At 40.2% G+C, this 23,767-nt stretch overlaps 1 protein-coding gene across 2 annotated transcripts in view; it reads left to right on the forward strand.

The window, feature by feature from the left end:
- The first annotated feature begins 4,915 nt into the window (after positions 1 to 4,915).
- The window catches only part of LOC134541917 (uncharacterized), a 37,753-nt gene continuing 18,901 nt past the window's right edge, over positions 4,916 to 23,767 (forward strand). Inside the window, exon 1 of one of the 2 annotated variants that reach the window (XM_063385659.1) lies at positions 4,916 to 5,207. In XM_063385659.1, the coding sequence (XP_063241729.1) occupies positions 5,071 to 5,207 (137 nt within the window). In that variant the 5' untranslated portion in view covers positions 4,916 to 5,070. The remainder of the gene's footprint in view (positions 5,208 to 23,767) is intronic. The other variant, XM_063385660.1, reaches the window with a different exon arrangement.

The following is a 23,767-nucleotide window of genomic DNA, read 5'->3' on the forward strand; positions in this document are numbered from 1 at the left end:
TACTATTTGATATTACTGTGGAGTTACGCATTGTGTAAAGTATAGTATGAAAAATGTACAGGCAAGGAAAAGTCATAATATTTAATTGTTTAAACAATGGTTTGCAGTGAGTCCTTTGTGTCTTACCATTTATTATTCTAACTATCTTTTTTTGAATTTTAAACACTTTTTTGAACAGTGACAGACAAGGGCTGGAAAATGGCCTTTTCTTATGTGGCATACGTAATTTGAATGCTTTCTAATTTATAATAGACAAAAAAAGGTATTTGAATATGGTGACCAACACTACCACAGTACAGGATTGTGTTCTGCTCTCTCCCTGTTTTTCGCACAAAACGACCCTTAACAGCTGCGGCCGTTGGGTAGCTCAACCTGCAGCCTTCTCTCTCAGTATCAGTGTAACACCATTCCTTCAATCCTTCTGCTCCACAGCTAGCACTCTGCAATGCATCATTCTCCATTTGCATCACCAACCACAGTTTTTCCATTTAAATACTTTTTTTCAATGCAGAAAATCTCTGCTTTAATGAAAGTGAATGTGTTTAGCTACAGAGATACTAATTCATACTTATAAAGCATCATTTAAACAATATTTTGGGCAGAACAATATGGCGATAATGAGGTTAAAAAGTGACTTCAACTATGTCTCAGTATGCTGTGCCGTCACCCGGCCTCTGTAGAAGGTCTGGGAAGTACCTGACGGGCGCTACGGGCATCGTGGGGCTACTTTTGTCTGGGGGGAGGGGGGCGCCAGGCTAGTGAGACACTAGGCCATTGGTGATGGGTCATGGGTACTCTGCCCCCGCGTGCCCTGCCAGGTAAGCAGCTGGAAATCTACCCTGAAACTCCCTACTTGGCTGTGAGGCCGCTCGGCCGTGTGGAGGACGGAATGGTGCGAAATTATCGTAGACGACACAGTTTATATTAAATTGGCTTTTAATCCACGGACTTCTCCGGTGGTATGCATGGGTACGCTGTACTCCCTACACATACACTACACGGTGGCAGAACAACTACAAAAGCTAGGATAGTGCGCTATGCGGCATCTGAGCCGTTGTACAATTACACGAACACAAGCTGATTACAAAACAAAACACGACACTAACATAACACTGTGAATTTGCCGCGGCAGTCTCGCGGGGACGTGAAAACGAGTTGGCTGGAGTCGGCCAGTGCCGTAAATTGCGTGGTCCGTGACATGGTGCGGAATCACCAAGGAAACGGTCGAGATAAGCCCGGGTCCGCGAAATACACGCCGAGTCTACGTGAGCAGCAATGAATTAAAAAGTTTTGGTTATTAAATCAAGTGCAGAATGAACGATCGGTGGAACAAAGTTGAAGGCTGCTCACGGACACACGTCTTGACCTGGCGCGGAGTGGTTAGAGACTGCCGAACATGGCCGCCTCGCAAGGGAGGGAAACTTACACCTCCTTTGTGAGTTGGCGCCAAAAACTTATATTAACTTAATTTGCTCTATTATAAGCTAAAAACACATTCAAGGTGCTCAATTAAAAGGTAGCACCTGGTAATTGGGTGCTTAAGGCTTAACAACTGTTTTATAGTATTTAGTTATTTGAATTGTGGATCAAGTTGGCGACTGTAAATTTATTAACATATTGTATCACTGTGAACTGTTTTAGTTGGATTTCTCCTAATCTGACTCGATCATTGTCACGGGCACTTTAATTAAGGCCAGTGGCCGCGGTGACTGGTAATGAGGTTCGTTGTCTACTCCGTGCGTGCGGTGCTCGCACGGAGTAGCTACGACGCACTTGTTTAATGCCTGTGAATTAATAATTGTGTCCTAATGTCTTGTTCCTTAATTGTTTTATGGGGTCGAGCCCCCGGGGTTTCGTGCCCTGAAGTTTGAGTCTAGTGGGGTCACGCCCGAGGCGCTCACCTAACTCATTCCCGCTGGGCTAGGGGTGCGCTCCAAAAACGGGATCTGGTACAGTAATTTTGCAATTGCATAATATTTCTGCTTATTAACTACTACTGTGCACCACTACCCTAGCATATTGTATGTAATGCATGTTACCTCCCTGTGAGGTAATTATAATAAAGAATGAAGCATGTCGTAAAGACGGCTTTTTTGTTAATTCCGTTGTACTTGTAATACATGCGGGAATAAAAGATGGCAAACCAGATATTATTACTGAAGGGCGGTGATATGACCAACCTTTTTAAACCATATTTTCAGATTTTTGCTTAATTTCAAACGTTTTACGATTTTGATTATAAAAATTCTAAAATTTAATTTTTAATAGACGCGTAAAGGGCTGGATATGTTCCGGTTTTATTTTATATAGGGTAAACATAGTGTGTATATGCAAATGGCGTGTCTCTTGTGTGATTACTGTTTGCAAATTCGTTATCACTGTTGTTGATTAACACATAATAAAATCATTGTCATTGACCTCTTTTTGTCACGATCCCTTAGCCTAGACCAAGCGCATGTCCACTGTTTGTCAGCATATTCTGCTCATTTATAACGATGCCCACTTGGTGTAAAACCATTCACTAGCACGTAAGGATTTTTGGGGGTAGACACGCCGACACCGAGGTTCTTAGAAACAGTTGCATCGACGGGAGTGGTTTGTTTGTTCGTCAGTGGAAGGAACGCACGTCGGGGCGGGCGACCCGCGCCTGAAGAGGGCGGCGATACGTGCGCGGCTTGTGAATTGATATGACATTCAAACGAAGCGGCGCGGCAATCAGGCCAGCCGCACACCATATCGCTGTCCGCCGGCTGCCCACTGCGCTTCCTGCCTCCCCTCGCCCCCTCCCAGCTGCAGGGGAAGACGGCTCTTAGCGCGGGGAAATTCAACTCCGCGCGGTATTTAACCACCCCCGCCCCCTTCATTTACCCCCTCCCCTTACCCCTTCGCTATCCCACATTTAGCATGCAGGAGATCATTGCGCGACGTGTCTTGGCAGAATGGTGGGAGGGTACAATTGTCGCAAGAGGGGAAAGGCGGCGGGATGTTGCAATTCACGGAAGCCTAGGATTCACTGACCCACGATTAATTCCGAACATACCCGAAGTTTTCCGCTCGCTCACGCTCACAGCTTCACGAAATGAATTTAAACAAAAAAGCGAGAATAAGTACATTATAAATATTTTAGTATATTAAAAAAGTCTATAATTAGTACATTTTCAAGATTTTAGATAATTTTTTAATGTCGATCACCTAACCTAACTAAACTTTCAATTTAGATGTTCGTCAAGACGTGCGACAACATACCCTCCAGGGAATAAAATAAAGAACCAATTTTTGTGAGAATTGTGTTCATGTAACATACCGAACGTAACATATTTTTTTTTACTTTAAAAAAATATATATCCGATGATGTAGGAACTTAGATTTTTTTGGAGCATTTGACTCGAGATCAATGAATCTTAGGTTTGTCTTGTCGCTCCAGTCGTCGCACTTTGTACCTCCGGCTTTGAGGCAAACAACGGCTCCATACATACAGCATTGCACCTCATATCCCCAAAGTTTTTCGATTATATTATTTTGGGTTTTGTTTGGCTTCTTTGTTTTTGTTTCGTTGCATCTTACTTGCAGAACTCTAGAAATATCCTGCGAAGAGCGCCCGAATTGAGGTCGCCTACCTCCCACGTTGCACTTGTTAGTCTTTCTTCTGTGCGGGAGAGCTCTGATCAGCCATTCCGCTTCCTGGAACCACACTAACTCGTCGACAATTGTGCCTGATTTAAAAAAAGCATAAATATTATTACAGTCAGTTTTCACTGCAGATGAACTGACTTTAGGGACAGTTGTAAAGACCGTGAGAATTCGTGGATTGAGAACGACGCTTTCTAGTCTCGGTTGTGTTGAGATGCGAAAGTCAAATTTCAAACACGTTTACCGTGTCGCTACTTTAGCTGTTGGATCGCATTTTGTATGCGACACAGTAGCGGATCCAAGGACCGTAGGGAAGGAGCTGATCGCAACTTAACACAGCATAAAACAGGGGAAAACATTAGTTTCTGAACACGAACCCCACCCCTTCCCCCTCTCTACAAGAGCTACTGCGTCCGCCTCTGAATTGCGCAGGACTTACATAAGAGTTGTGAACACACTTGCAAGTGAGATTGTCTTTCACAGCATCGCTTTAAAACAAAAATCTTATTGTGCATTGCAAAGAGTAGAACATAACTATAGAAGAAAACGTGCGTAAAAAGATAACACGGGTTTCTTCCTTAATTGTAGTGTTAATAACTTATATTGTGGCGTCAATTCACATCATAACGATACAGATATTAAAAAAAAAAAAAAAAAAAAACACGCTAAAAGACTGAAATAATGCGAAAATCTTTTGCAAAACTGAATTATAGCCCACATTTCATACTTAAGTTGTTTCCTAAATTTTTTTTTTACTAAATATTTTTTATCACTTGTCCTGTGTGTTATCTAAGTGCAACCTGTAAATGAACAATAGAAAGTTAATTCTCACTATTGTTCCACGTGTTTTCCTAACATGTGATGAAGGGGTTGGCGGGACTCAAGGGCTCGGCAAACAGGTTGTGAGGATCTCTCCTCCAACCTATTTGATAACCCAGCCTTCATATCCTATAAGGATGTCCAGGCTGGGGCCCCCATGGGCATGGATGCGGATACGCCGCATACGCAACCAGGAGGGCGTTAGAGCCGTTAGCTATGCACAGAGGCTGAGGCTACCCATCCCAGCTTATGCACCACCTCCGGCCCCCTACTCCACTCGGCTCACCAGCAAGTTGGATGCTCCCTAAGCCCTCTGGAGTCATCACTTCTGGCGCCTACCCCGGTCTCCCGCTCTCACACTGGGACTCCTCAATCACCCAGCGAACCCGCGGTCCGGTGGAGGCCTGCCCAACCTCTTCCAGCTGTCCCGGCTGGTAACCGGAGCAGTCCTCGTGGCTCACCACGTCAGCACGTCAGAGGGCTAGGGAACCCTCGGCAAGCAGTGCGCCGCGACGCGCGCCTGGCGGTTATCAGAGCGTCGCGGCGCTCAGTCTAGCGCGCGTCCCCGCCGGAGGAGGATGTCAGGCGCGCTCCCTCCCTGCCGACCCCGCGTGTAGCACCATGATGCGCCGGAGGAGCACCATCAGCGCACACGACTACCCCGAGCACCTGAACCCCTTCCGCGAGCAGCGGCGGGACAGCATCGGCAACAAGTTCCGCTCCTTCGGCCAGAGGGGCAGCAGCTTCCGGAATGCCTGGTGCGTCATTTCATTTACACCTATGGTTTATATACTGTCTCGTCATTGGTATTAGGCAAGGGCCATTTATGTAAATTCAACACACTATCTCTTTGCGTAAGATTTGCTTTCACAAATATTTTCATCGGATACAATGGGTGTAAAAAGACGCGCAAGTGGTAATAATGACGAACATTGCGGCAAAGTTTTACATCCATTATATTTCTTTTACTTAATACCCGTTGAAAATATTTGTAACATGAAAACATATGCAAGAGAGGTATAATGTTCGTTCACTTTACTGAAATAGCCCCTAAATAACAGTAATGAAGATTAAAAAAAAATATCATGGAGTGTGAAACCCAGCCTTAACATCTTAGCTAAGAAGCGCTACGTTCGCTACTCACTTTATTCTTATTGCTTACGTGTCACTTCACAGCAACAATGATTTATTTCATTTACTACGTTGAATTTATTTTGTCACTTCGTCGACAAGTTCCAGGTACGCACAAAGCAGTTTAGGGCCAGTGTTTAGAAAATATTCCAGCATTCGCCTGAACTGCTTTCGGTATATCTTGGAAAACTGAAATCAAGATGACTGGACCCGGATTCGAACTCAGCTTCTCCCGAAAGCAAGTTAAATCATTTACAATTATACAAACCAACGCGTTGTGTTATAAACGGAAATGCTTTTTTTTGAGTTGGTAAATTGGAAGATTTGGAAATAAAGTGAGAGTGATAACCCAGACATAATACTAAACTGTAATCTGTATTAATTTTGATGAGCGAAATGAGACTTCAGAATTTATTGAGGATGTGTTCGACTGCAAACTTGTTTGTACCTTCAGAGGACCGCAAATACATCGTCTTTTATTTTCAACACGCCCTTTCCTCTCTGACCTCTCATTATCGGCGTTTTCTTCCTGCAGACATTCCGATTATATATATATATATATATATATATATATATATATATATATATATATATAATTTTCTCATGTTGATAAACCATACTACCGAAAAATTAATATTTCCAGGTAGACTTATTACATTGAGAAAATACATTAAACGTTAATTGAAGGCTATGTATATGTGTACGTGTAGGTGTGTGTGTCTGGAAGTAGGACCGGGGGGGCGGGAGGGGGGGGGGGCAGGTTGTTTGTTGAGAGGGGAAACGGTGAATATGAGGTAGCTGTATGAACCTATGTGAGCCGTTCGTGTGCTCCCGATCGGGTTTAATGCCAGCTGAGGTCAAGGCGAATGTGTTGCAAATGGACGTAGGTAACTCAGTTTTATAAAAGCGGAGATATGAGCCTTTGCGTGGCCTCTGAGAAAATGGCCAGGCGTTAGTGCTACAAGAAAACATGGCGAAGATGCGCAGGAAAGGACACGTCACGGCCAGAGAAAGAGCGCCTCCTCCTCCTCCATAGTCGCCAGAGATATAAATAACTACCGTACACTCGCAGTTGCATGCTTCCTCTATGAGCGAGCGCTTCCAGTCACGACTGACAAGTTACAAGGCGCCAGCGTTGAAGGGACATCACGCAGGCGACTTTACGTTGCGGCGTCGAAAACACTTATCTTGCAGCTTGGTAGATAAAGCTAATCTGATAATCACGATTTGTTTTACGTAAGTGCAACATTCGACGGAACGCCAGCGGCAACCGCCCGCACCTGAGCAGTCTGCAGATTGTGTGGGGCGTCCTGCCCCCGAAATAAACATGTCAGGTCGATAGCACCGGCGGATCGATGCGCCTGCCCTGAGGCCTGAGCGACCGTCACAGGAGCGCAGTGCGAGCGGCGTCATGTCCTAGCCAATCACGTTGGATTTATCTGTGACGTCAGTGCGGCCTACTGAAATGCTTGCCAGAATTTCGTTTTCGAATGATGTCTGGACTGGTGCTTAAGTAAATTTACTACATTTATCTATGTAAACTTTGAGATGTCTTCACGCACAGTGGTTTTTCAGAATGAACGCTAAATTTTGATTAAACATTTTCCTCTCAGACTTGTCGATTTAAAAAAAAAAAAAAAAAACATTGTAAACATTTATAGCTTGGTAAGAAATTTTTTATATAAATTATAATCGTTTATATTTTTATTATTCTCGTGGTTAAACATCATATGTTCACACTAACGCGATATTTTGCTATCGCAAAGCGTTTTTCGCGTCGCATTCGACGTGATATTGACATTCCAGCATTAGGCACTGTACTGTATTGTGTGCACATTACACAACATGCGTGTGGTTAGTTGTGCATCTTGCACTTGCAGATATGGCATTCCACATAACAGTGGTCCAGTGTATCTTCTAGTGCGCGGCAACGACTCATATCTAGCGACAGACATATGCATTTCAGGATATTATGCCTCCTCTACACGTCCTGCATATGTAGCCACAAGTTTTGATGTGTATGTTTAGATATGTCATGTATACACACATACACATGCCGTGTAACGTAATTCATCAAAGCCCCGAAAAAACTCACGATTCATAGAAAAGCGCTCAAAAGCAATAATGTAAAACTGCCTCGACTTGTTTCTTTTTAGGTACTTAAATATATCACAAGTTTAAGAAAAAACGTTTCTCGTTTCTAGCTCTGCTGTTCAATAAGCACCCAAGTCGTTGCACGAGCAAGAACTGTCTAGATATCACTATATCCCCCCTCCCTTGTCAAACTCCAGAACTACGTTTCGTTTTGTAAAATTATCTGATTTAGAGGCGAATATAGAGCCAGAAATTATTGAGTGCAATTGACTGGGAAGTTTTGGAAGCAGACTTGACTCAAAACTACAGAATATATATATATATATATATACAAAAAACTAGGACCAGTTATTCCTGAGTCCAAAAAAAGTAAGTTTGAGATGAGTCACTCGGGATCCATGTCAAACAAGGACTGTAGAAGTCCTTGGAGGCGTGGGGCAAGTTGTATAGGCCATAAATGATGTAGAATGTTATGAAATTCTGTGAGTTGTCCAAGGTACTTTTCGTCTTTATTTACTGTTCTTGTTGCTAATGTCTCATCGTTGTTAGGCCACTGTGTCCGTCTGTGCTGAAATAATTTCTTTACCAATTATTTCTACGTAATTTTCTGTTTATGTTTTAAATGTTATGATGTTCCCTGCGTTTTCTGTATGTTTGCACATTTAACTTTCTTGTCTGTTATTGAGGTTTCTTATGACATACATTATAATCAGCAATATATATATATATATATATATATATATATATATATAATCAATCTCCCCAATTGAAAGAACCATTTAAAAAATTAAATTATTTATTTGGTATTTGAAACCCGTACGTTTGCAAAAACAATGTATTTAAAGTAAAATTATATATTGTTTCGTAATAATCTCAAAATATCAAGTGTAGTATGTGTGGAGAATTTAATTTCATAACGAATTTATTATATTTACTTAAGTTGTTGAACTGAAGGAAAGGTTCGAACATAATAAATTAGAACAAAAAAAATTATAAGAAAAGTGAAATCTCTTGTAGGATATTTTTTGTACAAAATATTATTTTGGACGAAAATAAACATATACAACCATTAAATGAACTTTTGATACTATAAAAGTTTAAACATAATACATGTTTTATACTATTACACGTAGAAATATTACACATCCAAAATAAAAACACCTAATTCCAATTTTTTTACAATTAAAATTACAAATAATTAAATAGCGATGTCACTGCGATGTGCACAAATATTAAATAAGAACTTTCTGTAGTTGTGTACTCAAAGAAGTTCATGCTTAATAATCCCGATGATTTTTTTAAAGTTTCTGAGGGTTTAATTGTATGAAATAAAACTATTATGCTCCTGCTTAACCCTGAGGTAAGCTATTACCAAGAATACTATACTCAGGAGTACTGCAAGTTTCAATAAAATTAGTTGTATTTAAAAAATGTGAATATTTCTAAATAAGTAAGCAAATATCACAAAACTAGTGTCTTCCGAAACTGATCCAGTTAAGGTCAGTACTATCATTACCTAAAATTCCGGCGATGTCAGTATGAAATGTACCTTTTAATTAGACATCTCCAACACTATAATTGATTTAGTAATTAATTAAAGATTTTTAAAATGCCTATTTGCAAACAGTTGTTTGAATAGCTTTTTTCAGTATTAGCTGCACACGGTAAAAAAAAAAAAAAAAAGCCAAAAGTGATATAACAAGATTGACTTTTCTGTGGCTTTAAAACCAAATAAATAAAAAGTTATAAAATAACTTCATGCTTGTAAGCACACACATTTTTTAAACTAAACACACTCATTTAATATCTAACATTTATTTCAAAATAACTTTACCATCGACAGTTTTTATATTTTTGTACTAGTCTATAGTTCTATATAATTATTGTACGTTTTTTGCAGAAAATTAACTAAAAAATTGCCAGAATAGTTATATAAATTATATTTCACTGTTTTGAAATTACACAATTCATGCTGAACGAAGAACATAAGAACACATAAATTTGTTCGTTACCGAGGTTAGATGTTACTGCACGTGTTAATGCCACACGAAACTACAGTAAACTCGTGGAATAACATCATGTCAGTGTTAAGAAGACTGCAAGTATCCGCTCTACCACTCTGGTTCTGGGGTAGAGCGCCTGCCTTGTGACTTGAAGGACCCGGGTTCGCGCCCCGGCTCCTCCAAGGCGGATTGCCCAGAGAGAATGGCGGCATTTTCTCTGGTAGGAATACAATCCCTTGTAACAAGTCAGGCTACCAAAGAAACGGTGGGTGGAACAGAAAAAAACCTTCCAGGTGGCTTCCAAATGGGGAGCCCGTTTCTTTTCCTGGGCTCCCCATGCGGTGGCCATTCCGGGGGTTTCTCCGGGGGAACGGAGTTTTGCAAAAATATTTTTTTTTAGTTTTTTAGCGTTTTAGTTTTTAGTAACTGTAGAATTATCATTCCAGCATGTCATAAATAAAGATCAAACAAACATTTAAAAAAATTTTGCTTTTGAACATAAAATATTTGAATGAAGTGTGTATCAGTCAGTGGTTGTATACCGATGTTGTGTGTTCAACCATTTATCGGTACATATTTTCTTGAAGTATTATTGAAGGTTAAATTTTAGTCACAAACTATTGACAAATTAGTATTTTAGACGTTGTTTATAAAAAAAATATTTATAGGCACATGAATTTTATTCCTAAAAATATTATTTCTGAAAAACCACGTAGTTTTCAATCAGGATATATACATAATACTGTGTGTGTTAAAGACGATCTTCCTGATTGATAACTATGTGGTTTTTCAGAAATAATATTTTTAGGATAATACATACATACATACATATATATATATATATATATATATATATATATATGTGTGTGTGTGTGTGTGTGTGTGTGCGCGCGCGCGCGCGTGCGAGCCAGTATAACATCCAGATATAAATAAAATATTCTATTTATTTAACATGAGCAAAGCCTATGATACTTTCCAACCCAATCTTAATATTAAAAAATTATCAATTTTAGGCCTCGTCAAACAAGTTGTGGTATATATTTGTTTTAATAATCTTACAAATAGACGCTTTGCAGTCATATTTGCAAATGCAATTTCATCGTATTAGGTGTTCCGCAAAGTAGTAGTTTATCTCAAATAATAAATGATATTACAACTGTAATCAGAATTGATCAAGAAAACATGCTGATAACAAAAACGGAAATATGTTTGTGAAACTATTCAGCAAGATATTTCAGCTGTCCAGATCTGGTTTTCAAGTTAACAAACGTCTCTGATTTACGATAGCATTTATTGTATAACCTTAAGTAAAAAAAACTAATTCATTTAATCAGAATTATCACATAGTAAGAAATGACATTAAACGTGGTGTCCACTTTTAATACCTTCGAGTTATAGTGGATTCCAAGTTTCTATTTTTCACCAAATTGTTGCACTTGAAGATCTAAAGTATTATTAAATTTATAACTTTCTCTGCATCAATACCTGATTGTGTAGGCTATACTGTATATAGAATATTGTGTCATAATTTGTAATAAATAACTAATTTTGATTGTAATAGAATTGAAAGTATGCAGAAAAAAATCTTAATTTATTATTTTTAAAATTTGTACTTTTAAATTCGTTTTAAATATGCTACATTCCTATATGAATTTAATTTGCGTTTTATATTTACTAGACGTTCAATCAGTGATAAACATTTTATTATATACGTTTTATTACCATTTTTTATGCTTCAGACATAATATCGCGGTTTGGATTAAGAATTTCAATTTGCAATTTTAGGATTAGTGACACTTTTAAAACCATTAGTAACTATAAAATTTGTAAAAAATTATAACTATTTTTGAATAATCTAGAAACATTCATTGGTAAAAAACTTCAGCTTAAAATTATTTAAAACTTTTATAATCTAAATATTTATTTTGTATACACCATTTTAGTTTCTGTTTAAGATTTTTGTGAAAACCAAAGTAACCAATTAGTTACTATGAACTTTATCTATCTGTGTGTTGTGTTTTTTCGTGTTTTGTAGTAAAGTTATTGATATGTATCATTGTATGTCTTGTGTTAATGTGCTTATATGGTATCTATTTTTTAATGTATGTGTTATATTTCGTTTATAAGTGTCGTAATGCACAAAAAACTGAACTTAAATTTGATCTGACAGTTTTAAAGAAGCAGAATAATATGGTATGCATAGTAATATTTTTTATTTCGTATTAGAAAAAATACTTAAATTTTAGCAGAGGTTATTTTTGAAAGACTGCAAACCTGTGTAAAGCCCACCAACAACTATGTCTCCCCTAGAGCGCCTGTGTTGTTTGACCTGTGCCAATAAACTGCACTACACAAAAATATTTCCCTCGAATCTCAGCATTTTTAATATACATTTTGTGGACTTTAATTTAATATGGACATTAAATACCTAAATATCTGAGATTATTGTGTTCTATCACCCTAATAATGAAAACATTACATAAGAAAACCCTTGAATATTTGCGTTGGATTTGCACTCATTAAATAATGAACTACAATTACTTAAATTATTCCAGTGTGCAAAAATGTAAATTCTATGAAGTTAGTTACATTACGATTTTATGAGTAAGGCCATTTTCCTCTTTCCGTGGAATGTATAAGAAATCGTCCATTTTTGTTATGGCAGTCTTCCATTATGGTACTTTTCCGTCTCCTTCGTCAAAACAGGAGGAAAACGATCATATGTATTATTTTAATCGTCGTAATAATAATAGGTACAGTGCTGCTCCATATAATACAATTTTTGGAAACATTTCTTTATTCTCGTCTGCGATCTGGAAGTGATTTGTTATTGCAACTATCACCGTCAGAAGCGCTATCTGTAAGCTTTAAAGTTAACCTGAGAAACAGCGCTGTCTACCCTGTATTCTACACACTTCTTCGAGGAAAATGCCGCTGTACTCTATCCATGTAGTGTATAAGAAAGTATGGCAGGATTCCGTCTCGTCCTTTGAAATTATGGCAGATTTCCGCTATGGTACTTTTCCGCCTTTTTCGAAGAGGCCAGGCGGAATACCTCCTTTATGGTAGTCTTCCGCGCCCCCAATTGGTGTACGAATATTTCTCTCCCCTCCCCCTCTACGCGGATGACTTGGTCTCATGGATGCGGCGCACGGACCATGGATCCGAGCAGCTTGAGGTCGCGGCCGCCAGGGCACGTGGCCTGTTCCGGCGCCGCTGGAGCCTTCATCGCCAATGCAGCCTTTATTGAAAGGACAATTCGCCCGTGTCCCTTCATGCATTCTTGGGGCCTTTCAGCGGTTCGTGGCTCCATCTTGTAGTACAAGTATAACAATAGTCTGTTATTAGTCACCCGCAGTTTACAAACTTTTATGTTTATTTACTACTGTCAAATTATTAACTTGAACACGTAAAAATTAAAAAGTCGTTTGCAAACAAACAAATGGCAGTCGAAAATATATTTATTTGGCTATTCACCACGTTAGGCTAGCGTCGAAAGATTTCTGATATCCTGTCACCCCTTGCTTATCACTAGTAAACACTGCATCGGTAACGGACACACTCGAACTGATAAAAGTGGTTCCTGGTACAGGAAATACTTCGTTTACGAATTTTCTCATAGACGATTTTAATGAATTTAAAAAACACGAAAATAATTTTTTTCATACCTTAAATTTTCATTACAGTAGATAAATTTGAAAGACTTATAAAGCTCTGATTTTTTTTAGTTTAGTTAGATAAATAAGGGGATTAGGCTTCATAATATTGAATTATCCCTATATTTAGCCATAATTTTAAGGAAAGCTTTCGTATCACTTTATATTGCCCAAGGGTTTATAACCTATATTTGGGGACCTGCTAAGTCGACAACCAGGCGGACTGTTGTTATAATGACAGCTTTAGTGGATGGGAAGGGGATTGGGTGATAAACTGAGGGGGATTGGGAAACTTGGGTTCGAATCCTCGTGGAGGCAAGTTTCAGAAAATGCTGCCAACCGGTGCGCCTCGTTGCAGTCCGCGCCATGTCACCTGCCTCGACTTGGACAGTCCTCTCGGAAGTGGCACCAAGGGTACCCGTGTGCAACTGCCCCTCGCGAAGCAACTAATTGTGCCTCAGGGTGCCGCCACGAGGCTCGTGGTCGTAAGACGAGGCGGCAGGTGATTCACGCGTCCCTCCGCAGGTATTATCACCCCGCCCCCGCCCCCGCCTTACAAGGAACACGCGAGCGAACCTTTCCGCCTACCGCAATAAGTCTATTTTCGTTAGTGACGCAGCACACCTACACAGTTAAAAAATTTTTCAGTGTTCTTCGTAAATTTATCGCTTTCTACGTACGTCAATTTACGGATTGTTAAAGTCACTTTCTTTGAACACGAATCTACAATAATAATCTTGATATACAAGCACATCAATCTAACACTGGTTAAGAATACTGTAAAAAAAAAACAACTTGATTCGTCCATGTGGGTGTTAATCCTGTCTATACGAAAATATATCTCGGAAGTCTAAGAATGAAATATGACGTTGTTTATACGAAGATCCAGTTATCTGATGTTGCGAAGAACTCTTCCGTTTACTTGAGTTGAAAGCTTCGTTGAAAAGTCCGTAAACTGACTGTAGTTCCTGGCAGTGTACAACTGAGAACAGAACTCGTGGCGGCGGGCTGGATCGTCTCCCGGCGGTCAGCACGGACACGTGGTGGACACGTGGTCGCTCCTTCCCCCACACCCGCATCCCCCCGCTCTTCATGGCCTCCAGTAAGCTCGGTGTCGCCTCTGAGCGCAAGGCTGCCAACTGCGAGATTTCCGAGCGCTAACCATGACATGCTGTGACGGAGAAATAAAGTTAGTCCCTCGAGTGTTTACAAGAATCTTCACTGGGATGTTTCATGCCTACATTTTTTTTCTAACCAATTTCACGGTTTCTTTTTTAAATATAGTTCCTGCTCGAAGAGCTGATATTGTGTCCGTTACAGGTTCCGGAGCGTTACTTTTTCAAATTCTGTTTGATTCGTTGGTTGAAGAATGCTAATGTGGTAGACAGAGCATTGAAAATACTATTACATCCTAAATGCTTCTTCCTAAACAGACACCACTCGGATATATTGGTCAGTTTTGAAATTGGTGATTTTTCTGAAGCTCTGAACACCGTGTGTGCGTTCAGGTAGGCGGGGCCCTTATATTCCAGCGTAACTCAATGTCATCCGCAGCGAGTCGATGTGCAAGTAGTTCGGAGTCCGCTATAATCTGAGAAACTAGATTGTAACATTATGTGATCTGTTTTTCCACGAGTGTCATCACAATTTTGGTGGAAGTCAGAAGCTCAATGACTTTTCGCTAGGAATTATGGTTTGTGCGTAGCATACACATGACCCCACAGCCATCACCCGCATTGCAGTGTAAAGTGTTTTACATTGACTAGCGTAGTTCAGAGCTTTTGTTTTTCAACCTTCCCGTGGAAATGACCCCCAACCCTTTCTTTCATACCTCTCAGAAAATATTGTTTCTGCCGAATAGTTTCACGTAAGTGCACTGTTTATTGAAATCTGAATGTCAAAACTATTCGTTGCTAAAATTTAGCGAACGTGCATTTGGTCGTCTAAAGCAACTGGCATGTTGAAAATATGTATTTGGTTTTTAAATAAGAATAGAAGCTAAGGTAAGGTAAATGCACCTATTATGGGACCCCTTTTAAATAAAATTCATATATTTTTATTAAGTGAACATAAATTAACATTTAATGTATAATGAATCACTTGATATGTTTAACTATACAATGCAATACATACATTTTGTTTTAAACTAATAAATTTATGTCCTCTGCAAAAAAAGGAAGACACTGCACTTTTCCAAAGGAAAAAAAAAGGTTTCCTAATATGGGACACATTATTTCTTTATCCTCTTTTGGCACTGAGGACACACAAAGTGACTGTCAGTGGCACCACAATGTTCATGAGGCCAACGACAGCAGACAGTACACTGTAGCCACTGTTCGCCATGTTTGTCATCTGAAAATATTAATCCACAGAAGAGGCACTCAGCATCGTTGTCTTCTTCACCAGAGCTATCTGATAATATGTCGAAATCATCATCCGACTCGTCTCTGCTGGATTGTTCCATTAATCTTCTTGTACAACTTCATGATCTTGACTTTTGTGTGTTGGCAGAAGGTTTTTTCGTCAGGGTTTTATGACATTTCCCTGCAGCTTCTTTTTTATTTTTTGCTGTTGTAGCTCTTTCCAAACTCTTCAGGAGATCGGATTTGTAAGGCGATGAGGTTATTACAGATGCTTTGCCACATCTTCGGCTTTGTACATTTGCTGAAAGACTAGGAAGTGGCTTAATGTCTTTAGGAGAGATAGGTATGATGTTCATAGTTTGAGCAGGACTAGCATCAGAAGGCCCTGTGCCAGAAAAATGTGGGCGATCCATAGGCAGAACAGGCTGAGAATTAGATGGTCCTGCACCATGATGTGTCATTCGAAGTGGCGATGATAGTTGCACTGGTATGAACATCTCTATCAGGAATTTCTTGACAACTGTGAATTACAAAGTCACAATCACGAAACGCATCACTGTTGAATGGGTACAATCCTGTTTTGCGGAATGCATTGACTGCTATTTCCATTGCTGCAGCTCGTCGATATGCTGCACTTAACAACTTTGCAACCAAGAGTGGTGTTACAATACGGTTAGGGTTGTTTATTAAAAAAGACTGTATTTCTGAGGCATAATAGGTTTTCAGTGGCTTCATGAAGCCTACATCCAGTGGCTGCATTTTGTGTGAACTGTGAGGAGGGATACAAATGATTGATACGTGGTTCTCTCTAGCAAATCGTATCACATCAACATTTCTGGTGTGTGAGTAGTGGTCATCGAGAACAAGAAGAACAGGGTCTTCAAGTGATGTCTTTGTATATTCAATAAAATTATCAAACCACTTTGTGAACAAATCCCCCTGAATCCATCCAGAAGGGTGGCATCCCCAAATAGAACCAGCTGGTGCCCCATCCATGAGTTCTATTTTCATATTCTTCCTTGGACACACTATCAATGGAGGGACAAAAGAACCAACTGCATTCATGCAAGTAACGACTGTTATGAGTGACCCTCTCTCAGCTGATGTCAGTGCAACTACTTCTCGTTTTCCTTGCAGGGATATTACCTTCTCAGCTCTGTGCTGTACCACAGTTACCCCAGTCTCGTCAACATTGTACAACCTGTGAGAACGGCCTTTAATTTTGTCAAATTCAGTTACATAGAGCTCAAAAATTTTTTTCACATTTTCAGGACTGAAACCTTTAACTCTGGCGTGAGAAATGCCTTAGGGAACTCTTAATGACAACTGTGGATGATGCTTTAAGAAAGAACCCATCCACTTCTTACCAGCTGATACATAATTTTTTTCTGAGAATGGATGTTTGATACCATTAGTAATGGCGAGTTGGAAGGCCCTCCTTTTAATATCACATTTCCTCAACCCATAAAACCTTTTATCCATCTCAATGCAGTACGTTACAAGTTCATTTTCTAGTTTACAGGTTAATGTAGGCCTTCTTCCTGATGGCACATTTACCAAATCATCAGAACGTTATTCAGTATTTTTCACATACCTTTCCACTGTGCTTTTTGGTACCCCAAAATGTTTCGCTGCTGACTTGTAACCCATAGTACCTGTTTGTATAGCTTTGACAGCTAGGATAATCTGCTCCTTGTCCCATTTCTTCCTTTTCGGATTTCGGCTAGGATCCATCTAAAAGCAAAACATTAATATGAAAGGCAATAATAAAGTTCAAATAAATGTAATTTTAGGCAAAGAAAACTGTTAATTTATGCCTATGAATTTATATTCTAAGTCCAGCATTAATTATGAAATATGTCATTTCAGTTTGTTAATAACGAAAATTATATTGCTATACATTAGATATGAAGCAATTTAATTACATTATAACATAATAAATCATCATTGTATTGTAACAAGGCGATATCTAAATGATACTCTGATGTTTAAATGCATAACACTTTATTTAGCAGGAAGCTCTTAATATGAGACCCGGTTCCTAATATGAGATAGTATCCCATAAAAGGGTACTCTGTAGGTCTCATAATAGGAGCCATCAATACGCAACAAAAGTCATTGTGTTGCGGATATAAAAAGTGCACGAAACACAATCTCACTAGCATGCACATAACCACTCATCTATATAGCAATCAGTGTGTATGAATGTTATAACAAGTAACCTTACCTTGATTTATATGTAAGCCGTTTCTGTTATCTCGGTGGAAAACTCGATGGCTCGTAAAACACAAAATTGGTAACCACGCTTGTCTGCACATTCGCTCGCTAATAAAAACAATACACACGCAAGAAAACGTTCCCTACACCGAGTTAGTGTATTGTCCGCTAGAGTTCAGGAGCTCCCGGCTGAGAAAGTCTAGGGTCTCATATTAGGAAAGGTCTCATAATATGTGCTTTTACTATTGTACGTTATTTGATTGGTTCTGGCAATGGGTAAAATTGATATAAGATTTATTTTTTTTACATACGACGTTACTGGTTACAATATAAGTCACGAGGAACCTCAATAACTGAAAAAATATGAATTTGAATATCAGTATCTTTAATTGCTATTCTTGTTGCTACTGTATCCGTCTGTGCTGTAATAATGTTTTGACCAATTCCTTCTCCGGGATTTTCTGTGTTGTCTATGTTTTTCATTTTTTGACTTCTGATGATTTTGGCTTGTTTTCTGTGTTTGTACATTCATGTTTGGTCCGTTATTGAGGTTTCTTATGCCATACAGTGTAAAAATAAATGGTGCATGTCCAAAAAAATTAAATCAAAGGTATTTTACTTGCACAGCAATTGGAAAGTAAATTTGGAAATGGCTAACCTGAAACGAGTTATCTTCTCAGTCCTAGAAGCACGCTTGACTTAGATGATAGGAAGTTCGACGCATTTGTTCGTTATCTCTCCGTCCTTGAAGACGCGTTGCGGACAGGTGCGATCGACTAAATGGCCGCTTGCCAAGAACAAACCAGCATTTAGCGTAGACGAGTGAAGAAGTACTCGCAATAGTGTTTCCTTACGGAAGAAATACTAGAAAACCACGTTCAAGAGGTGATTTTTAATGATGTGTTGCATTTAGGGTTTAGTAACTTGGGGGAATAATTGTGAACAGACACCATTCCGGAGAATTAGTACGCTACATAAAATTTGTACGTAAGTTTTTTTTCTTAAACTTGCTGGTCTCCGCCACCTAGCTCATCACACCAACATTAACTATTTCATTTTAAGGGGGATTAGGGCTCACCATTTCGTAATTTCGAATATTTAAATAGTGCTTGCAACAAAGTTTGCTACTTGACAACCTGCACACATAATGCATGATTTTTGCACCCCGCTTGAATGAGCCCTGTATCTATGCAGGTTTTACCTGGACCCACCTTATCTAGTTTTAGTCTAGAATAGTCAGTCATGGCGCCAATCGCAGCCATGGCTGTCCAATGCCCTCCTAGCACACGATGCACGCTACCTCTCCTGCATGGTTCATAACCTGCATGATTAGAGCATATAGGCTTCGACCTGATACGCACTTAGAGTCTTCCCTACCCAGACCTCTCCCGCACACTCATAGCTTTAAGTTAGGTTAGAAAATGTTTCAAGAAAACGTTGCATTAAAATTGGGCCTTGAAATTTTACTCCCATCGCGCCCAAAGAAGTTTCACTTAAAAATTCCGTATATTTAATGTAAATTATAACAGAAATCTCTGACTCCCTATTTAACCGGAAGCTATTCCATATATCTATTTACTCCAAACACTCCGGCAATCCGCTGCCCTCCCCTCCCACCAACCAACCTTTTGACGTGATAACGTCTTATAAATCGATGAACGCCGGCTGCACGCACGAAAATTTGTCACGTTCCTTCTGAGCCAAGCGTGCAAGAACCGGCTAACCACCGTGCGAGAAAATCTTCTATAATATCAAACAGGTTATGGCTGGCTTTTTAACTAATTGTTCGTGATTATATTTAAACAAATTATTTAAATGAAATTTGCAAAAACTGTAAATAATATCGTTCCTTCAACCGACTTTACAGACAACCCCCCCCCCTTTTTTTTTTAACTGATGCCACCCAGAAATCTCGAGCATCAGTTTGAACAGCGCGTGGAAGCTCTGGGCGCCATCTCGAGGCCTGGTCGCGAGGTGCGCCCAGTCGCCACTCTCCTGGTGTCAGTGGCAGACGCCATGCTCGGCCCTGTGGTTCCTCCAGCGGCGGGCAGGACATGTGATGGGCGGTCCCCCACTGCCCTCACTACCAGGCACACGGTGGCGTGGGTCTGGTGTCCGAACTCAGAGTGACCTACCACTATACGCCGTCTGTCCTGAGCTCCGTCCTCTCGGAGGTAGCCGCTGCCACCCGCATCCTTCCTCCTGCACGGCCTCTGCGCAGGCAAACACGCTACGAACTGAGTAATGAACTCTCCATTGAAAACACCATTGTTGATAACGAGTAAAATAGAAATGTTAGTAAATGTTGCATTATTATTATTATTATTATTATTATTATTATTATTATTATTTGTATTCCTCCTTTATTTAATACTTTTTTGCAGTCTACAAAAAAAATTGCCGCCACCCCTTCTAGCCCTGCGTTCGGGCCGGGCTGACCTCTTTTCCCTGAGCAAGACTCATAATTTATGAGCGACAGTAAAAACGTTACCAAAACCGAGCTGCCGTCGTCCCGTCAAAGTGACTCGAAGCACTAAGAGTTCCATTCCCTGAGTTTCGAGAGTTTTCAACAGCTCTCGAAGCTAGTGGAGCTCATTCAGCCCATTAAGCTCAACTTCACTCGACTCAACAGTGCGTTGAGGGGCCCGCCTGGCCAGGGGTGTATCTGTGTTGGTGAGGCGAGGTGATAGGTGCGACGCTCGCTGGTGCTTCTAGCGCGGCATCGCCTCTAAGCACAAGGCTGTGGCCTGGAGCGCAGTCTGCTCGTCGTCCATGGGGCGACTATGAGATTTGAGCAGTAACCATGACATTGAATGGCGGAGAAATGAAGATAAAGGTGTAGTGCAAGACCCTTGGGTGCTTTCAAGTATCTTCACCGGACGTTTCATGTCTGCAAATTATTCTGATTCCCGTGATAAGGTCTTGTCTCACTGTAAAACTTTCAATTAAAACACCTTTCCGATTAAGCTGGCCAAATAATGCTGGAAGTTTATGATGGCACCGAAAAGGCCGATGTGGGATTATTAGTTTTGTTTCGGGAATTCGATTTAAAGTGGGTGTATATTTAGGATGACTTTACGCGTGTTTTAAAAATAATATTTTGTTATGAAAATGCCGGTAAATATTGAAGTATCATGGGGATTTTGAATATACTTTTATCTGAAATGTATCCGTCTTGAAGTTTTGCGGTCACAGTTGCCAGTACACAGGGGCTGCACCGCGCTGGAAGCAGCATGGCAACCCTGGGCCAGTGCAGCCGCCACGCACAGCTGCATCGGAGCGGGCGCCAATGAGCAAATTGTGCGCTGTTGCCGGACCTCCGCCCAAGTCCCGTCATGTCCACCACGTTCAACCAGGGGCGAACCCAGCTTACAATGTCGAGAAGGACGTCAAGTCGGTTTACGAACGATAATTATACGTGATAACGTCATAAGAAAACATTGATGAAAAATTGCATTCTTGTAATTTTTAAATAGTATTTACAGTTTTTTTTGCATATTTAATTTAAATAATTTGTTTGAATATAATTACGAACAATTAGTTTAAAAAAAAAACCGCATTAACCAGTTTGATATTATAGAAGATTTTCTCGCACGGTGGTTGGCCGGTTCTTGCACGCTCGGCTCAGGCGGAACGGTGACAATTTTTCGCGCGTTCAGCCGGCGTTCATCGATTTATAAGACGTTATCACGTCAATAAACCGTTAATATAATGTTCATGTGCGAAGGACAGATTTCTTTTCCACTATGATCAATGTCTCGCGACGTAAGAACAACCACCACTTGGAAGAGATGATCGGACACGGCCTACAGAATAAACCCATTGTCTTGGAATCCTGGAATGATTATAAGGAATAGTGAAAACTGAACCTAGTTCGGCTGACCAGGATACAAACCCGAGCCCTCCGGAATGCACATATTGCTCGGTATTGGAGAAGGGGGGGGGGGGGGGGGGCAACTCGATAGTGTACATATATATGGAACATAAATATTCATGTAAAATTACAGATATTTGTACATTTGTACATTTACGTGAAAGCAACTATGTATACGCAGTAATACTGGGTTACCATTCTTACCCAGGAATTTTAGTCTATTGTCCCAGTACCTCTAATAGGTAAAGGTATTTTAAAACGTTCCCTGAATAGTTTCCTGATTATATTAATATACATAATAAAACAAAATAGTCCAATAATTGAATATTCTAGTATCTATGTTTAAAAAAATACTTGAATAAGACATAAATAAAAATAAAAACTTGTTCCCCAATTTTCGTAAGAAATACTCTGTATTATCTCGAAAAATGTATTTCATGTCAGAAAAAATAACTATAGCCATGTATTGTAAAAAGTTACAATATATATATTGTAGTGACACAAACTATTTATTGGCAACTAGTTTCCAAAGGAATCTTTTGTACGAATACAGAATATTTTTGTGTATGTAGTTATAACGGGAGCAGTCATTAGACCGGAAGTCATTTGACGAGAATGTCGGAGAAAAGACTATCGGTCTAATGACCGTCGGTCTAATGTCGATCGGTTAAAAGACTTCCGGTTTACTGCCGCGGCCCCATTATAACTCGATAACAACTGCAGCTGTCAGCCAAACGAAAAGCAAATAAACATTTTTTCCCCTTTAAATTACGGTTTATCTTCTAGCCGTGGAGTGTTCAGGGAAAATGAAAAAAAAAAAAAAAATATATATATATATATATACACACACACACACACACACACACGTACAGAGTTTCGGTTGCAACTACACGAAGGTCGTCCCAGAGTAATTCCAATTTCGTTATTTGTGTTTTCGCCCAGCTTTGCGATCAGGGGCGTAATTCTGAATGATTTGCCTGAGCCGTGGTAAGAGGAACAAAAAAAAAAGGGGGGGGGGGGGGCTGCGTGGCCCGAGTTTTCAGCTCGGGGCTTTAACCGACACAAGTCAGATATGAATAAGGTGTTTGTACGTGGTATACTGCCTACATGTTGGCCCATGTGCATTGGAGTAAGAAGGAAACTTTACAATATACAGGAAGTTTTCCATGAAACATAGTTTAGAAGTTTTATGTTTTTTTTTTTTCAATCCAGTTTCACGGTCACGGTTTTGCAAGCGCAAGCACCCTCCCCCCCCCCCCCCCCCCAGTGAAGGGCTAGGGCTTGTTACACTCCAGGGGAGGGGGAGGGGAGGGAGGATGTCTGCGCCCGTGGTCTCGACGGCTCGTACCAATGGCGGCTTCAGATTGACTTTTCGGGAGGGGCTGTCGCACAAAGAAAGGTCGTAGTTGCAAAAGAAATGAGAGTGGTCAGATATTGGCCTTGGAATATTATTTACAAATTACAGGTTTCAAATACAGAACCTTAGTAGCTACATGCAACTTTTGATGAGATAAAAGTTTAACATATGAGATTAAATATTTAAGTAAACATAAATGTACACTAATCAATATAATTGGTCTCGGGAGGGGTTATCGCCCCCACCGCCCCCCTTCTGGAGCCGCGCTTGGCTCGTCCAGACCTTGGAGCTAATATACAGTAATGCTCCTTGGTCCAGACGCGCTGCACTGGCCGAAGCTGAGGCCGGCCCGCGCGGCTAGTCGCAGCCGCCTGATGACCGGACCCTGCTTGGCGCCGTGGGGCGGAGTCCCCAGGTGGCCTCCATGGGTCCTCGCCCTCGCGACTGCGGCCCGCGCGCCGCTACCACAGTGGTGTCTGTTCACGAAAAACCATTCAAGAATACGCTGACGGTAGATTTGTTTCCGCATTTAATCTTTAGAAACAATGAAAATGGGTAGATTAATTCATAGACACGAAACAAACTGCACAGATTCTTCGACAACGAACTTGCATTCACAACTT

Source organism: Bacillus rossius, assembly GCF_032445375.1.
Source record: "Bacillus rossius redtenbacheri isolate Brsri chromosome 4 unlocalized genomic scaffold, Brsri_v3 Brsri_v3_scf4_2, whole genome shotgun sequence".
NCBI lineage: Eukaryota > Metazoa > Arthropoda > Insecta > Phasmatodea > Bacillidae > Bacillus > Bacillus rossius.